General features: G+C 40.9%; 1 protein-coding gene across 2 annotated transcripts; it reads right to left on the bottom strand.

The window, feature by feature from the left end:
• Positions 1–72: 72 nt before the first annotated feature.
• On the bottom strand, positions 73–17,325 carry prpf39 (PRP39 pre-mRNA processing factor 39 homolog (yeast)). 2 transcript variants are annotated; one of them, XM_039782853.1, is made up of 15 exons: positions 17,179–17,325; positions 15,593–16,030; positions 11,114–11,313; positions 10,851–10,976; positions 10,425–10,543; positions 10,093–10,260; positions 9,683–9,863; positions 9,159–9,266; positions 8,888–9,052; positions 8,326–8,452; positions 7,963–8,231; positions 2,843–3,027; positions 2,658–2,732; positions 2,326–2,437; positions 73–765 (listed from the first exon to the last, which is right to left on the bottom strand). In XM_039782853.1, exons 1-15 carry the CDS (start codon positions 17,189–17,191, stop codon positions 676–678), a joined length of 2,376 nt encoding a protein of 791 aa, XP_039638787.1. In that variant the 5' UTR covers positions 17,192–17,325; the 3' UTR covers positions 73–675. The 2 variants fall into 2 exon arrangements, with proteins under 2 accessions (XP_039638787.1, XP_039638786.1); XM_039782852.1 differs by having other exon boundaries at positions 2,649–2,732; positions 17,179–17,324.
• Positions 17,326–19,259: the final 1,934 nt, after the last annotated feature.

Genomic DNA, 19,259 nt, shown 5'->3' with positions numbered 1-19,259 from the left:
TGCTAAATAGCTCATGAGATCTGCATTGAGCAATTCAGGAATTAAAAGGATGATGAAATCAACAAGACACACTTCAGGATATCAATCTTTATTATGAAATCAAGTCAAAATAAAAAAGAGGAACTCTTCATTTGCTTAATGGAAACATAACCATGAAAGAAAAGGAGGACCTCTCCATTTGATTTATGGAAACATAACCATGAAATATTAAAAGTCTTTTAGTTTGGGAGAGAGAAACACATGACTCAGCTACATCAATGACAGCCTCCTGTACAAGTTTAAATCTTAAACACAAAGAAAGAGACCAAACTAAGTCATCCAATCTAAAAATTAAAAAGCTTTAAATCGCACAAGAAAAAAATATATCTGCCTTCACAAATAACATGCATTAAAGAACCCCAAAAAGCAACCGGTGATGGAGATGATGAATGTGGAAATTAATGTTTACACATTAACAACATGACTGATCAGCATGACTGTCACGGAGGGCCAAGTGTATTATATTCCAGCTAATTACTACGAATTCTAACAAATAAGCACACTTTAACAAATCAGCTTCTGTGGTTGGATTGAAATCTCCATGACACCATGTTGAGAAGCCCTGTTCAGAGATGTAGGCAGGTCAGAAAGGATGCTTTCATCTAAGTCTCCATCTTCCCGTCAGGATTGTGTCCATCATGTTGGGGGGGGAGGGTAGTACTGGTTATACTGAGCGTATTGGTTGTACTGTCCCCAGGAGTTTTGTCCCCAACCGCCGTATTGTTGCTGAAAAGGAGGGTAAGAGAAAAAAGTTGAGCAAATTACCATGATCCCTGACATTTTCAACAGGCTTAAACAAAGCATGAGTCCAACTTTGGTTTAGCCCATTTCACCTCGGGGTAGAGCTAATTTGCGTAATTATTTTTAATTCCATGTTTTTTTTGGTTTTTTTTACCCGTTTGCTGCTCTGTAATGGCATTTTAGCAGCTGCTCTCTTAATCCGATGAATATGTCTGGCAGAAACCTTCCTCATTACGCCTTTATCTGCACAACCCGTGTATGCTCTGAAAACACTCATTTTGGGTTTGTAAAATGTATTTATACATCAGTGTAGCCTAGAAATCGAGACGCACCCTTGCGGCAGAAAATGTAATTTGCAGCCAGGGTCGTCTAGCAACTCTGTTGGCTTGTGAGCTGGAAAAGCCAAACTCTAGCCGGGCCAATCACATTGTGTATAGAGTCAGTGGGCGGGCTTGACACAACGGCAGAGTTACAACGGTTCCGTGCAAATTCCCCGCTACTTGAAAACAAAGAAGAGGATGGCTGCTGGTGGCGAACAGCGTTCTTCAAATCGGCTTTGGCCACTCCTCTGGAAGACTTGGAGTTAAGCTTTTCTTTGAGAAAAGAACGGCACACAGATGCATTCGTAGTTTTGCCGACCGGATACGGCAAAAGTTTAATCCATCAACTAGCTCCGCTACCTTCTTCGTTGCCCTGGTTGGTTGTAGCACTACCCTATTGCGTGCAGTGGGACAGTTTATCCCACCCCTTGGATTAAGCCCTGCCAATGGTGTGTTCCCAGACCCAACATCTTGATGTGGGTCTGGCTTGTCAGGTTATCAAACTCTGGTATTGTGGGAAAAATAGACTTCAGGCGTAAATAAACACTTGAGGTTACTCCTGTGAGACACAGCTGAGACGCGAGCCTGCATAGAGCCGGTACAGACAGCTGCATAGATTAAAATGAGAGCACATTATGTTGCGTAAGCTGTGCAAGTAAAAAGTGTGCCTGATACGCTTGCAGTCTTCGCATGAGGGACAGTCCATTAAACATATGGGGGATTTGTACCCTTGCCTAGGGCTGGGCGATATGGAGAAAATCAAATATCACAATATTTTTGACCAAATACCTCTATATCAATAACGCAACGATATTGGATTGACTATTGATGCTTTCAAAAAATATTTACTCAATGAGATTTTTGATAAATAATCATCAGTAAATGTGGATATAATGACTAAGTGTGTAAAGGCAAATAATAGAATAGTTACAACAATCTGGTAAGTTCAGAAAATGACATCACTCTACTGTAATGCAGCCTTTAAAACCAGGAAAAGACAACACTAATGCCATATTACAATATCCAAAATCTAAGACGAAATCTAGTTTCATATCATGATATCGATATAATATCGATATATTGCCCAGCTCTACTTGTGCCTCTATTGTTTGAAAAAAAATGTAAATAGCCAAACCGCAGGGATGCGTTGGTTTTTTAATGTGACATGAATTGAAAGTAAGGAAACCTTTTTCAGTGCCATCGACTGCTCAGATAAGGAACCCACCTGGTACCAGTTGTTGTATGCAGAGTTGTTTGCCTGTGTGTCTGCCACTGCGTTGGCAGCATCCGGGGAACCGTCGTCTACACGCTGTCTCTTGGCGTCAGGTTCCTGAGAGCTGTAGACAAATAGTTTCAAGTTAGTAAGACCCTGGTAAAGCAGTTCACCGAGAAATAAAGCCCCTGGGTTTAGGGTCATTCACTGCGATACAATGAATAACTGACCACAGAACACTTCAGTTGAACTGCTACTAATCTTATCCTCGATGGGAAAGTTATATGAAAAAACTGATGTGTTGACGTGACCCAAGCCCTGTTCCCATTATCCACCTGTCATACCCGTTCTCGGCCTTCCTCTTTGTGGGTTCACTTTCTTTCTGGAGTTTCTGATGTTCCTCATATGCAGCCACAAGCCTGAAAGATGTTAAAGAATGAACATTACTTCATATTAAACATGACCAAAGTAATACTACATTTAAAAAACAAACAAACTAGCCATTACTCAAAGAAACAAGAAAACTCACACATTGATGTCACTGCCAAAGTCCTCGAGGAACTCAACCTTGCGCTGGCAGAAGAGGAGGCGGGATTCAAGGGGCATCTGGCTGTTCAGGGCCCGGTCGAAACAAGCCAAGATCTCCGCCTCATTCTGCGTTACATCTCCACTATATTCCAGCTCAAGCAGGTTTAGATAGAGTTTTGGACTCGTCTGTAAAGCCACAAAAACATTAGTGTGCATCTCACAACTAAGGCTGAGCAATTTAATCGATTCTGTGATATAAATCAATATTTTTTCCCCCAAGAATGTATCGATTTTTAAACCGCGAGTATCGATACATAAGTCCCATTCAAATCCTCTGGTTTACCCCCATTCGCGTTGCAGGAAGAGCGATTTGGTCAGCCAGCCGCTAGTGTCGCTGTAGAGCAGCCAACGTCAAAGCTTTTAGTCTGGCCCGCAGAATAATCATGAATTCACAAAATGTAAAGAGGAAAAAATGTGTTCCGTTACTTATCATTTCAAGCATTTAGAGCAAAAACCAAGCCCCCTGTTTTTACATCTCTATTCACATGCCAGGATTCTGTACAGCGATGCCCGAGCTCCACACACACAGCTGAGCCGAGATGTGTGTGCGTTAAAGGTTAAAACACGCAGCACCTGACTGGGAACGATACAGAGTTACCAACGGCCGCTGGGGCAGATGAGCTCTCTTTTCTATAAATAGGCTACAATTAAACCTTCGTGAGTAGAAAGTCAATACTTATCAATGCACTCAACTGCGTAGACCGGCATAAACATGTAGAAAGCAATATTTCAATCTGCTCAGTCCACCGCGCTGTTTTACGCAAACACAGCTCTACTCTGCAAATAGCAAATTTTTACAAAAGCTTTTTAGTCTAACTGTTTATCTTAGGCTGCCGGGAATCTGGAAATTTTGACAAATTCTTGTAAACCTCACTGTTGGCTGAACAAACCCAACTCTGCTAGAGCAGACAATCTGGAGCTACTTAATATGCACGTGAATGATGCGATCGTTATGTTCGCGTGATGTTGATGATGCCGGTTGTATTATTTTGCAACAACATTGTTTCATTGCAAATGAGGCATACATGACGAGTGCATAGCCTGCTTATCAGTCCATTCATTAAAGCTGGGCTTTCCCACGTCAACTTTTTGCTTCAGCCTCTTTGACAGTGACATGTTTACAAACAGCTACTGCTTTACTGAAACGCCTCTGCAAGCAGCATTTCCACCAATAAGCGCATACTACATAATTTTTCCATAATAAAAATCAAAAAAAATCAAAATTTATTTGTTAATTTGACAGTCTGCGCCAGAGTGCTTAGAAAAATTCTGAAAAAAATGTAGTTGATGATCCCTGCTGTAGACTCTCTGTCCAGTCAGAGACATATTGTGTAATTGATGTTTTCAGTTCAATTAATTAAATCCAAGTAAATGGAACACTCACAAGATGTCACCAAAATCACTCTGTCCCCTTTAAATCTTTCAGAAAATGATGTAAGTAACGAATTATATCGAATCATATCGAATCGTGGGCTGAATATCGTGATATATATCGTATCGTGAGCTGAATATCGTGTATCGTATCGTGAGATTAGTGTATCGCTACAGCCCTACTCACAACAAGTGCAATACAGCCTTAGTGGAAAGGTACAATTCACTTTTAATTGCAGACTCGAGTTTCTCTTGGCATTCTGAGTAGAACTTATTTAATGAGAAACCCAACTGAATAACTTTCCATAATTCTCCGCAGTTACAGGGTCTCGAAATGTTATCAAGTATAATACGCGTTATCTTGTAGAATTAAATATAAAACTATTCTTGCAACTTACACAAATGCAAACATGAAAAGTATAAACCACTCAGATTTTCCATTTAGGAATAAAACTAACTAAGTCAGAAAAAAAGATAACTATGATCTCGGTAGAGTGCATGGTCTGTAGACTAGGGGTGTGCGATATGGACAAAAAAATAAGATATTTTTGCAGATTTTGACGATAACGATAATTAGACGATATCCTTTAAAATTGTGTTTTTAAAAGTCTGAGTTACTTAATCACTGATTATAATAATGGGCACAATGTTGAATGAAAACAATTCTTATTTATTTTCTTTAAAATGTAAGTATTCAAGTAAAAACAATTTAAAGACAAAATACGAATACTATACTATATAGTATAGGAACATTGAACTCTGAGTAAACATTCAGTTCTACACCTCTGTTGTAATGTAAATTGTGCAGCATACAAGCAAGATTAAATCATAATAATAAAGGGCTCTGTTCTGTAACATATTGCACACAACCATGTCCTTATTGGAAGCAGTCCTACTTGGCTGTATAGTCCTTCTGACCGGGATTTATGCTGGGATCAGAAATAGTTGGATGTGACCCAACTGGCCCAGGTGAGGTAGAGGCACAGTTCTGTACGCTATGTTAGAGTATACATGGTCTAGTGTGTTCTTCCCTCTAGTAGCACAAGCTGCATGCTGGAAAAAGCTGGGGAGTACAGACTTTAAGGACGCCTTGTAAAAGTCCCCTGCTATAATATGTATCCCCTCCAGATGATCACGCTGGAGTTAGTTCACTATGGTAAGCAGTGAGCCAAACTTGTGCTAATGTTAGCATCGGGGGCTATGTAGACGGCAGTGTGCCGTTTTCGTGGTAAATAAAATGGCCTGTATATTACCGACAGGGCTCCAGATCAGGTGAGCCGTGCTGGACAACGATCCTGCGGTTGGTACTCCATTCATTCTGCACAAAAACGCAGTCCTCCGCTTCTGGTCTTGCCGGAGTTATGTTCTCATCCTGCCGGTAGCTAGCTCGGCGTGCTAGATCAGTGTTTCCTCTATGTTGATTGACAAGTGGCGGTCCGCCACGGTTAGATTTCTCTCGCCACGGTAATCAGAAAAAAGCCGTCTATCAGCAGTGATTGTTAGAGAGTCGCAGAATAGCGCGGACATGCGCTTCACAACGCGAGTGGGCCCGCGTGCCACTCAGATAAAAGGGAGAAAGAAAAAAGAGACAGGCTGTCAGGAGGACCTGGTTGAGATTGGCATGTGTGCATCCTTGAGAACTGTAAGTCGTATAGCCTAACTTATATTGTCAGTTCATTTAAGCCTATGTTAGTCTATAGTGCTTGCACATTTTTAGTTTCACCTTCACCTGCTAGCTAAATTGCACGTGGCTGTTGTTTCAATACAACGCCCTTGATATCATATCATGGCATAGTAGGCTAAACCGTGATTATTTCATACATTCATGTCCCAAAACATATTGGGGGAAATTCATTCAACATAATTCCAGCCAAATAATAATTGAAAGTAGGCTATGTTATTTGAACATTTATAACCTAACCTAACGGGCACTGCCTCCGTTTTGGTTTCTGCTGCGGTGCGCAGCGCAGCTCGGACCGCGCGCTGCTGCGTTACAGACTCTGGCTTTGCCTTCGGCCCATCGGTGATGCCCAGTCCGGATCGGGCCGAATTTTTCTGTCCGAGTCGGCCCGCGTCCGACAGAGCCGTGACCGAGCCCGACACAGTTAAAATCTCATTTTTTTCCCCTCATACTAATGACACATGTAGGCTACGTTTGTTTGTGTGGAAAGCCCTTTTTTATTAAGCAACTGTAGGAAGGCATTCGGAAATGTCAACAGATGAGCGCATCAGCGCACACGGGGCAACAAGCGCACATTAATAAGCTGTTAAAATGTTCAATGGGTTAACCTCTCCTGATCGCTTCGTTTCCGACCGTGATCAGAAAACCAGGGGAGACTCGTTACCTCCAGGGCAGACGTTATAAAATGAATAACCACTAACTCTGCTCCGGTTGCCATCTACAACAAGTCTGCTTCCTCTTTCTCTATCTCTCTTCTGCCCACTTAGGCTACCACCTTAATGCCCACACTTGTTACTCGAGACCGCTAGTTATGTTTCTCTGACAGAGACTATGATTATTACTAAGCAACCAAGATGCATCTTCAACCACGCAAAAGATTAAAAACAAAACTGCGAAAATGGCCAAAATAGGTAAAAGTGATTGTATATTCTTTGCCTTTTGTGTAATGTATATAGCCTAAAAACAATTTTAAATGAAAATAGACTATTTTAGGAAAAGTCAGGTATGCAGGATTGTATTTTTTTATTTAGCAAAGTTATTACACATACATTTCAAAACTGTCAAAATGACCGTCCAGGCCACAGGGGGACCATCTAGCAGCATGTATGCTACTCAGCATTAATGGGCCACCTCTTTCTGAATTCCCCTATAACCGAGCCTTGGAGTTATTTTTCCAAAAGCCAAGAAAAATCAAATGCACACAGCAAGGCTGCCAACTTTGCCACTGAGGCAAATATGCAATTAGTTTCATTATGAATGGTTTCATACTATAGCCAACTTTGGGTTTTGGTTTCCCTATGAAGAAGTTCTTGTAAAATTCATGTTGTAGACCTACAGTTCCTCAAAAATGCAGTTCAATCAAAACGAAATTCAAATATGCCTCATTGTGTGTGAATAGAGGTGAATAAATATATTTGTTTGTGTTGCTGCGAAGTGTCAGTTCCGTTTAATACGTAAAACATTTGGCGGTGGGACTGGGGGGGGGGGTTCCTGAGAGATCTGCTCCCACTGCTAAAAAAAAAAATCCTAGAGGAAACACTGTAGATGCGGACAACAACCCACGCAGCGCCCGGTCTGGCTATGTCCTCCGGGATGTTATGAGCCGCCTGGAAGGCTCTCGTAACGTTTGTGTTGTATCATAGTCCTATACTGATTAGTTCAGTGTGGCTGTACTTGTATAAATATACACCGACAGGAGAGCTAGTAGCCGGTGCACAATAGCGCACCGCCATCTTCGTTGACATGAGTGAATGTGTAGCGTTCCAATCGGTTCCAATGCGTGTTTTGAAGTGTTTCTTTCTAAGTAATTTAAATACTCGATAATGTCAATTTGCACATCGTTAACATAACGATATTATCGTAAACAATATATATTGCCCACCCCGACTGTAGACACTGTTGAACCTTATTAGCCTCCAGAGGGTTACGTCACCCACAAGAGTGTAAATGAATAAAGCATGTAAATGAATTACTTTTACTACATGCCCCCCTACGGAACCAGTTCTCACCTGGTCTTTTTCAATAGCATCCAGCAGCACCTTCCTAGCCTTGCTCAGACTTCTCTGCACCTTCATCATCTGCCTGGCCAGCTTCACAGCATAGAACGATGTCTCAGTGGCATTCTTTGCAGACTCCATGGCCTCCCTTAACAGGGCCTCCGTTTCCTCCAAGTTACCATGGCGACGCTCAAGACTGACCCTCCGAAGGCGCACCATGGCCAGACCTGGGACTGCTGCCTCCAGGGACTTCAGGATGCCACGAGCCTCCTCTACATTACCTGGGCAAAGAAATACAGAATACTGTCAGCATGGCATAATACAAGGAGAAGACTTCTCCTCAATATCTCCTGGATAATTTGTCTGTTCACTCACCTTGCTGCTCCTCGAAGGCAGCCCACAGGAGGTGGATGGCTGGTTTCTTGGGCAAATGGATGGTACACGCCTTCTTGTAGACATGTCTCACGCCGTCAGTGCTGTAGCCCTCTAGATATTTTGCATACTTCAGAGTGAAAAAGAGAGGAGCAAGTTGGAAGAAATGCAGGGAAGGAAAGAGAAAAAGAAGAGAGGAGAGAGGCAAAAGAGACAACACATTTTAAACCTACATTTTCAGTTGTTAGAGACAGTGAATTTCTTCATTGACAAGATCGTTTTTAGAAATTTTCTGTGTAAACCCATCAGCACCTTCATGGAACCAATTAGATAAGTTTCTGTAAGGTAGTGGGAGACGAAGAAGATGCAACGTAGTAGTTGGCAAATGCTGCAGTCAAATCTTGTGTGGCAAGCTGGCCATCCCCTAATACAACAGATACAGTCACATATCAACGTTACACGCAAAGAGAGTGAAGGACGATTTACTGTGTCGATGTGTTATCATCGTTGGTGGGGAAGTGCGGGGAGGTAGCGGGAGTGAGAGAGAGGTTAAAGGTCACATTACCTTGGTCCAGAACTCTTCATAGAGTGCACAAGCGATGAGGCATCGTTCAAACAGAACGACCACGCGCTCCGGAGTCCCATTTTCGATTTCAAAGTCCAGGTACTCCTTCCAGTTGTTCAGCTGGGTCTTCTCCAAGGCTTTGACATGGAAGTATGGTCTCTTAATCTAAAAAAAGACAGCTATGAATAAATATTTTTTACAGTGTCAAAGAAAAAAAAGAAAAAAAACATTTCCAACAATTAACATTGTTGTGGAGAAACAAGACACATACCCCTTCCTCAAAGGTCCAGCGCTTGCTGACTTCATGTTCGTTGTGGTTGAACACTTCCTGCCGAACTTCGATCACCTTGTGGCGCATATTCTCGATCTCCGTCACTCTCTACATAAACACACACAAAAACCCATGGTCAGCACCGTCATGTAATCTTCACCGTATCACATTCTCCACTTGATGTAAAAACTGCTAGTCCTGCAACCAAGGATTTACATCACCATGAGCTTGCCAGAGCCAAGAACCCTGTGGAGGGGGGAGGTATGTATGCACCATGCATATCAGCCTCTGGGTGCAGGTTCTGGGCCTCAGTTGATCCTTTTAGTTTTAGGGCGAGTCCCTGACTGGATGCCAACTTGAATCCCCCCTGGCATTCAATGGCTTGGCTGCTGACATAAAGACACCTCTTCAAACCTAAACAAAGCTTTCCATCTAATAATGGAGAAAAGGCAAGCACCTGCTAACCCCTGCAACCAGTGCTTTTGTAAATGTGTCTCCCCTGCAGGAGGCAACCGGATTTTTACCTTAGCAGGGTCTGTAAGATCCTCTGTACCAGGCGGCAGCTCCTCCTGATCAACCGTTGTCCCTTCTTCCTCGCTGATCATCGCCAATAGGCTGGCTTTTGAGAGCTCGAGCCTCAGCTGAACAAACTCCTCTTCTGACAAGAAGTGTTTGGGGTTGTTGTTCTGCACATGTTCTTTGAACCTGCAAAGATTACAAATGGGTAAATCAGATCGAACGCAAAGAAATGTTCTAAAATAGTGTTACATGAAGGTATTATTTTAGTAAAAGTGGCCTGAAAGAAAAAAAAGCTTATTTTAAGTCTTTCTTCAACTATAGAGAATCTGTGTCTCTGGAGTATCGAGCTAGTAAGGAGCTGAAAGAAAGATATAAACTGACTGCAACCAAGGTTGTATTCCGTTTTCCCCCCTACCTCTGGAAGTGCTGGGAATAAAGCTGGGTTGGGATGCCCAAGATGCGGTCATAGATGGCGCTGACGTTCGCCAGTTTCCCCTGCTCTGTCTCCCAGTTGATGAAGGACTCCCACAGACGGTCTGAGCGAAAGTCCGTGCCTGCTGCAAGCACTGCATGTTCATAGGCCCTAGTAGGAAAAAATAGGAAAGGTTGTGAATCATGCGCAACTGTTTGTTGTCTTATCAAATATTTGGCTAAATTCAATCATTAACACAACAACAGGGACGATGAGATTTCACAGAGTTTCTGCTGTCAAATCAGTAAGAGTCTAATAACAAGTCCTTCACTTACGCTCGAATGCGTCCCTCGGTCTCTGGGTCACTCAGGTCAGAGTTCTCTTTGATAAAGGTCAGGTAGTGCAGCCACAAATCCACACTGAGAGGGATGGCCTGCAAGCCTCTTCTGTATACCTTGGGAGAGAGCAAAGACAAACAAGCCTGTCAATGGCTGGAATAATTTTACTTCTGTCACTGAAGTGCGTCTCTCTTTGCCCCTCTGGTTTAACAGTTGCTCTTTGCAGTCTCAGACTTAGTCACAAATAAATGGTCTTAAGTCAGTGTACTAATATAACAACTGGATATATAATAGAGACAATGCCAGAACAATCCAGCTGGTGACCAGCCAAATATATGACTAGACAGAACGACACATACAGTAATACCTAGAAAACTAAATACAAGAAAGCAACATTTGCGTCCAAAAGATATTTATATTTACCTCTTCTGCAACCTGTATGTTCTCGTGCTTTTTCTCAATATCAGCATACTTCTTCCAGTAGCCATAGCAGTAGGGATAACGTAGGAAGAATATATCAAATGACTTTCTCACAGCTGGAAGGGCATTCTGCAAAGGAGAGGCAACAGCAGAAAGATTGATTATGTTACCATTTCCTTTTTAGTATAATACTTCTGTTAAATTTTAGTAATATACAAACTGAACGTGTTAGCACATATCTGAATAATCTGCATGGTTTTTCTTACCTCTTGCTCCACATACTGCAGCAGGTAGACCCAACCATTGAAGTCTTCTGGGTTCTCTTCGCATCCTTTGAATAGTTTTTCAAACTCACTGGGCAGCTCTGGTTCGGGCTCAGTAGGAACAGTCAACTCTTCGGTTGTCTCTTTGGGTGGTTCTTCCAGCTCCATGCTATCCTCTGTCATCTGTGGGGCCTCAGTCCCATCTGGAGAGGTTAACAAAATCCAAGAATGTCACAGTATAATGTTTCAATATGCACTCAAAGTGAATTTGACTGGCAAAACTTACATTACACAATAATAAGTCATAATTTAAAAAAAGTAAAGTTTGGGATCAGTTTTCACTTCTTTCAACAATATTTTAAATTAAGAGTCAATGTAGATTACATATTTCAATAATATCAAAATGAAGTGAGTCATTATGGAAACAAAACTTGCTAGATATTGTGTTGTTATTTTGGCCAGGTCATCATCAAAAAAGCAAAGAAGTACATTAATGATTTTGTCTGTTGAGATTAGTTTCTTCATGTATATTTATTGAAAACTTTGCATTTTTTAGCTTTTCATATAGACATGTGTTTAAATAACTGGCATGCTGTCTTCCAAACAGACCGCTTTTTCTAAGGCAGTTTGTTCTTGGTCTTCAGATACAGTGCCTTGCGAAAGTATTCGGCCCCCTTGAACTTTTCGACCTTTTGCCACATTTCAGGCCTCAAACATAAAGTTATAAAACTGTAATTTTTTGTGAAGAATCAACAACAAGTGGGACACAATCATGAAGTGGAACGAAATGTATTGGATATTTCAAACCTTTTAAACAAATAAAAAACTGAAATATTGGGCGTGCAAAATTATTCAGCCCCCTTAAGTTAATACTTTGTAGCGCCACCTTTTGCTGCGATTACAGCTGTAAGTCACTTGGGGTATGTCTCTATCAGTTTTGCACATCGAGAGACTGACATTTTTGCCCATTCCTCCTTGCAAAACAGCTCGAGCTCAGTGAGGTTGGATGGAGAGCGTTTGTGAACAGCAGTTTTCAGTTCTTTCCACAGATTCTCGATTGGATTCAGGTCTGGACTTTGACTTGGCCATTCTAACACCTGGATATGTTTATTTGTGAACCATTCCATTGTAGATTTTGCTTTATGTTTTGGATCATTGTCTTGTTGGAAGACAAATCTCCGTCCCAGTCTCAGGTCTTTTGCAGACTCCATCAGGTTTTCTTCCAGAATGGTCCTGTATTTGGCTCCATCCATCTTCCCATCAATTTTAACCATCTTCCCTGTCCCTGCTGAAGAAAAGCAGGCCCAAACCATGATGCTGCCACCACCATGTTTGACAGTGGGGATGGTGTGTTCAGGGTGATGAGCTGTGTTGCTTTTACGCCAAACATAACGTTTTGCATTGTTGCAAAAAGTTCGATTTTGGTTTCATCTGACCACAGCACCTTCTTCCACATGTTTGGTGTGTCTCCCAGGTGGCTTTTGGCAAACTTTAAACAACACTTTTTATGGATATCTTTAAGAAATGGCTTTCTTCTTGCCACTCTTCCATAAAGGCCAGGTTTGTGCAGTATACGACTGATTGTTGTCCTATGGACAGAGTCTCCCACCTCAGCTGTAGATCTCTGCAGTTCATCCAGAGTGATCATGGGCCTCTTGGCTGCATCTCTGATCAGTCTTCTCCTTGTATGAGCTGAAAGTTTAGAGGGACGGCCGGGTCTTCGTAGATTTGTAGTGGTCTGATACTCCTTCCATTTCAATATTATCGCTTGCACAGTGCTCCTTGGGATGTTTAAAGCTTGGGAAATCTTTTTGTATCCAAATCCGGCTTTAAACTTCTCCACAACAGTATCTCGGACCTGCCTGGTGTGTTCCTTGTTCTTCAAGATGCTCTCTGCGCTTTACACGGACCTCTGAGACTATCACAGAGCAGGTGCATTTATACGGAGACTTGATTACACACAGCTGGATTCTATTTATCATCATTAGTCATTTAGGTCAACATTGGATCATTCAGAGATCCTCACTGAACTTCTGGAGAGAGTTTGCTGCACTGAAAGTAAGGGGGCTGAATAATTTTGCACGCCCACTTTTTCAGTTTTTTATTTGTTAAAAAAGTTTGAAATAGCCAATGAATTTCGTTCCACTTCATAATTGGGACCCACTTGTTGTTGATTCTTCACAAAAAATTACAGTTTTATATCTTTATGTTTGAGGCCTGAAATGTGGCAAAAGGTCGAAACGTTCAAGGGGGCCGAATACTTTCGCAAGGCACTGTACATTTTTACACAGTGGCTGGACAACCGTAAACAACAAATCGAGTTCCGCATTGAACGTGCACACACCAATTGTTTTTAATCACAAACAGTCGGTCAGTGAAGGCGTAGTCGCAGCAGTGGCAGTCGTTGCCACTAACATACTTGTATGACGGAGTGCACGGATCGAAGCTTTGTGACTAGCATGTAATGACTAGCAAGCACTTTCTTACCGCTGCTGCCGTACAGTATCATCCTTGAGCATACGCTGCAGAAGCACCCAGCTCCCTCAATTTGAGGCACCAAGCGCTAACGGCTTCCCGTCTCCACCCTTTTCCTCTAATCATGCCCAGCACAGGGCTCCAGACTAACTTTTTTCACAAGGAGCACAGTGGCCCCCTACTGAAAATTTTAGGGGCGCAACCAGAAAATTTAGGGGCACACACCGTAAATCAACATGCTAACCAAATATTCACATTTCTACTAATTTCCACTGTATTACTAATAAATACTTTGATAATAGATGCAAAAATTACAAGTGCTGTTTCAAATTCAGTGTCACGTTTGAAGATGCAACATAGAAGGCACCATTGCTGTCATGACAGTAAACAAAATTTTTAAAAAATATACCAACCCTAGTCTACAATTACAATGAATTCACCTTAAAATTAAACATGCATTGTTTAGGCTACTACCCTTAGGGTTGGGTACCTTTCGCATCTGAACCAATATTGGTACAGATACCTGAAATTATGTTCCAGTACCCAACGGTAAATTTTTTCGGTACTTTCCCTCTGTAATTACAAAACAATTATTTCAGTTGTAAAAATAATTCCAAACCTATTTATCCTATGTACTTAGAACATTATGTTATTTTATTAGAATATGTTACACTCTAAAGACATTAAACAAAAATAAAAATAAAACCCCTCCCTCTCTCCTCCCAAACCCATCCCTACAACCTATTAAATTGAATAATTATTTATTTCTAACTCACTGTTTTTTAGCCTTATTTTCATCATGACCATTTTTAATTGCGCTTTAATGTTTCATGTAAAGCACTTTGAATTGCCTTGTTGCTGAAAGGAGCTGTAGAAATAAAGTTGCCTTGCCTTACACCCTCAGCCTGTCAGTCAGTCACCAGGGCACAGCTGCACACTGTTGTGCCTGCTGCTCGTCTCAGAGGAAGTGTAACGTCAACAGCACCGTGACTGTTTTAATATCATATAGCAGAAAACGCTGTCTGCGTGAAGTTTTTAAAAACTGTAACCATACTTGAAACCACTTTATCGGCATCACTCACTGTGACTTCAACAAAACAGCCGACGTAGTTTGCGCCGATCGCAACTCTGCGTGTGTGCGAGTGTGTGTTTGTGTCGGAGCACCGCTCTCTGTCTATTTTCAGAGAGGACAGATAAGCTTGCGCTTACGCGCTCAGGTACCTACGTTTCGACATTTAACGTGTAAAAAAAGGGGGCAAATGTACTGGTCGCACATGTGCGACTGGATGTAAAATTCAGTCGCACACTCAAATTTTGGTCTCAAAATGCAGTCTGGAGCCCTGCCAGCATCATTTGTTTTTAACTCCTTTCTCAACTAAATCTGTATCTACATGCTCCTGGTTTGATAAACTTTGCCTCCATTTTTTTTAGCCGCGTTACCACGGAGACCACACCGCACTCTCGCTTTTCTGCAAAGACCTGCCCTACTTTGCATCTGATTGGCTAGAATTAGTTTCATTGGTAGGTGGACATATGATGATTGGTTAAACCCAGTGCATCAAAAAACAAATCCCATGTGGACATTTTAATTCATTCATTTAAATGTTTTCTAAAATAGTCACACGCCGGAAATCCGGCACCAGGTTGGAGTACTTTAAGCCCTTACTCTATGATTATATGTTGTCAGAAAAGCAGTCAATTTTATCCTTGAATTTATACTAAGATTTTTTTTTTCAAAAATTTGCACTAGTTGCCAGTATGGTTGGAGAATGATCAAATGTTGCATCAGAGTCAAAAGATCTGAGTATGTGTTATGTAACATGCAGCATAATTTAAATTCTGTGATTATGTGGTACTACTGCACCAACGATGGGATACAGGTCGCTGTTTTTACCCAATACAGTTGAATGAACAAAGTTTTGCTTTGTTCTAGTAAACTCTAGTCATCCTAAATCTTACAATTTCCCACTTAAGTTGAAAATCAATCAATCAATCTATTTTGAATACCTTGACTGCCATCCTGCACAGCAGCTTCTGGCTCTACCCTCATCTCCTGGTTGTCTTGCTCGGACTCTCCAGACTCAGATTTGTGTTCTGATGGCTGCTCTGCCTCGTCTGCGGGTTGTGGTGGTGGCGGTGGTGGCTGCTCTTGGAAGAGCTGAGCACTGACAATCTGAAACTGCTCCACAGCCTTCTCCACAGATCCCAGCTCTGTGGAATCCATCTGCCCATTTGGTGACTGTTGTTCCCCCGGAGCATCCTGGGACGCATCGGAGTCATCAGGCAAGATATTGGTCAGTGGTTCTGGAGTAACCTGGTCTGGGGACCAGTCAGCAGTTTGGCCTAGAACAGGAAGGTCAGGAAGAAAGGCATCCCCATTGCTCTCCATGGCAGGGGACTCAGTGTCCAGCATTCCAGAAATGGTGTTGTCTGAGAGTTGCAGGCCTGTTGAAAAGCAGGTTGAATTATTAATATATTTTTTATTCCGAAGAGTCAGCTTTTTAACAACCATTTAAAAATGTGGTTTCCAAACAAAACTCCTCAACTTTCATCATGATTTTGGCATCAGATGATTTACTACCACTTACACTTCATAATGATTTTGGACTGGGTTAAAATAGTCAATAACTAAATTCGATTTTTCTTTTAGGAAAAACATTTTATGATTAATCTAAATCAGTCTTTTAAAAGAGAAATGTGTAGCCTTGTGTAGTACATCTCATCTTTTTGGTCAACAAAAAAAATGTATCAGCAACTATCTTTACGTTTTGACTGTTGAGAACAAGCACACTGTAGACATCACTGTGAGCTTAAAAGAATGAACGGCAGATTTAAGTAATGCTAACTAAGTTAGCTAAATGTATACCAAAAAAGGTCACCCTGCTTTAGAAGCAGGAGTTGGTGCTATAGGACACTTCCTTGTTGTGATTTTAAAAAGAGACGCCAGCTTTGGCTTCAAGCCGAACGTTAGCTACTAAAAATAATATACCCACGTGATTGGCTTAGCTAGTTAAATAACACGCCGCACAGCCCATTAAATACATGATAAATGTTAACTAATTTACGTGTTCCGTGAAAGTGGATTGATATTAGCTTTAGCTTTGTTTGCGGTATGAGACTATGTTGCAACCAGGGTGCTCAAAGTTCAATCAGAAGTTGGGCCTAGAGTCTTGGCTAGCTACCCATTTCCTGAATATCACAGCACTCAGGTTGACGTTAGCCTCACATTAGCGCTCGTTTAGTAACGTTGAATGTTAACTCAATTTTAAACATTTAGTTAGGTAGTTAACTACAATTTACAGCATACCAGGGCCATATTAACAAAGTTTACCCAATAATTATCGATTACCTTACAATTCCGTTCACCGTACGCTTAGCTAGCTACTAGAACCACAACGTGTGACGCATATGCTTCCATCTCCAGGTAATAGTCGGTACCAGCGGAGCAGCTTCTCCACGTTAGCTAGCTAACGCTAGCCGCTAACGTTGGCAATTTCCCTAGCTAACGTTACCACTAGTAGCTAGCGTAAGCTGGTTGCGGAGTTGTCACATTACACCAACTGTATAAATAAAGGTACGTTTTGGCTTCTTACCAGTATCGTCCATGAAATGTTGTTACCCTTATGAACTAGTATGCGGCTTTCGAAGTCACTTTATCTAACCTACAAGGACCAGGCGCGCTTTGCCCACCATACTTAACTTGGAAGAACCTAGAAGGAAGTGTGCGCATGCTCAGTTTACCGCCCGCCCCTTCGTGTGGCGAAAACCCTGCCTGTAAATATTAAGTCTATGTTGAAACACCTTCTAACAATTTCTGCAACCTTTTTTTTAAGTTTATACAACGTGCAAGGTCATTACATATAAGTTACAGAGAAAAACATTAAACAAAGGGACATACACTTGGTTAACTAAAAAATACATGTATTTAGCATATAATATAGCAGTTAAATGTTGATACAGTTGTAAGGGATTTGTAGACTGTAGGTAGCTCATAAATACAACATAAGCTTGCACTGGATAGTATGTAGTGATGTAATATCATCCACATGGAAGTTACACTGAACTGAAATTATCATAGTGGTGAGTTTTTACCTTATACAGTCTATGGTTTTTACATTGGTTATTTGGTGATGATTTGTAAATATATTCTCAAAACCAATCTTCTCGATATTTTTAGATCACTAATGTAGACTAACATAATTTGCCTGTAGTTTTAAAGTTGTTTATATTACAGCTAAATACCAATAAATCAGCTAAGACATATTGGCCCATATAACTTTATTGTAGATATATGATACATAACAAGAGTGGCCATTCCATTGTTTTTCTGCCAGAGATTAGTTTTTTTATCATTATCATCTTACTGAAATCAGTATTTAATAGTTAGTAATTGCTCTCATCGTATCCTACCCCTGCATGACATAGCCTACATCTTCAGTAATCATAGTGTAGGCTATGTTAATTGTGTTTCAAGTAAGTTTTAATAAGCAGGTGTCAAGTAGGCCTAGGCCTTTCGACAACACTGTAGTTCCCCCTGCCCTACTCTCTCACAACCTCCACGTCACTGACTAATCGTTTTGAATGATCAGACATGTCGGAAAGACCCACCTGTAAACCCTCTCTTGAGATCACATTAGGCTTACTAAATTATTAGATCTGTTTCATATGTAAAGGCATATCTAATTCTAGTGGCAGACGTAGTATTAGAGGCGATTTAATACACAATGAAAGATCAAATGGCGTCAACATTGCTAATGGACCGGTTTGCAGTTGAGTTGCTTCGAGGCGCGCATGCGAAATGGCGTATGGTGCCTTTAATTACTGTCGGAAATCTCAGAATTTAAGTGAAGAGTGCATTTGTTTCAAGTGGTTTGTATTTAGCCTTTAGATGTTTACTAGTTTCATTATTATACATTAAGAAGGTATAAGCAATAATACAATGGCGTTTAAATGCTGAATTAGTGCAGTCAAGCTTTGTTTATGCTGTGGTTGAACTTCTCCCCATGCTGCAGTGATCTAGAAGTAGTCCAGGGCGTGTCACAGCAACAAAAGCTTTGAATCTTATTTATTAAATTCAATATTATGATTAAGAAAGTAATAATAAAAACATATTTAACATTAAACAACACAGCTAATCTACTTAATCAAGACTGTTTGAATGTGGTTTGATCCAAGTGGATTGACAGTGACTAAACAACCCACCAACTGTCTGTCATTTTGATTGAAATATTGCTATCCTGAATGGTGCATCGCTTTTTCTAAACAATGACTTTAAACCAGTGAGAAGAACGGAGAGAGAAAAAATCTTGAATGTAGTTAGTTACCAAAACTGTTCTGACTATGACTTAGTATTAGTGTATAGTGTGTTCATGTAGGATACCATCATATAAGAAGCTGATTGAGAAAATAAATGTTCAGGAGCGTAAAGCTCAAAACCAACATACAGGCATTGCATCTGTAGGCCTATAGCACATACAGGAAATAATCAAAATAGCAGTAACCTATTAAAACAACCAGGAAAAAATAGAGTAATAAATACATATGATTATTATAAACATATGCTACTTATGGACGGTAGCCTAATATACCATAATCACAACAATATTATAATAACATAATATGGTGAACCAAAATAGATAAAAATAAAACAGCAGAGCATGAAAATGTGGAAAAG

The sequence above is a fragment of the Perca fluviatilis genome, chromosome 18, assembly GCF_010015445.1.
Source record: "Perca fluviatilis chromosome 18, GENO_Pfluv_1.0, whole genome shotgun sequence".
NCBI classification, from domain to species: domain Eukaryota; kingdom Metazoa; phylum Chordata; class Actinopteri; order Perciformes; family Percidae; genus Perca; species Perca fluviatilis.
This window is presented reverse-complemented; position numbering and strand designations above follow the sequence as displayed.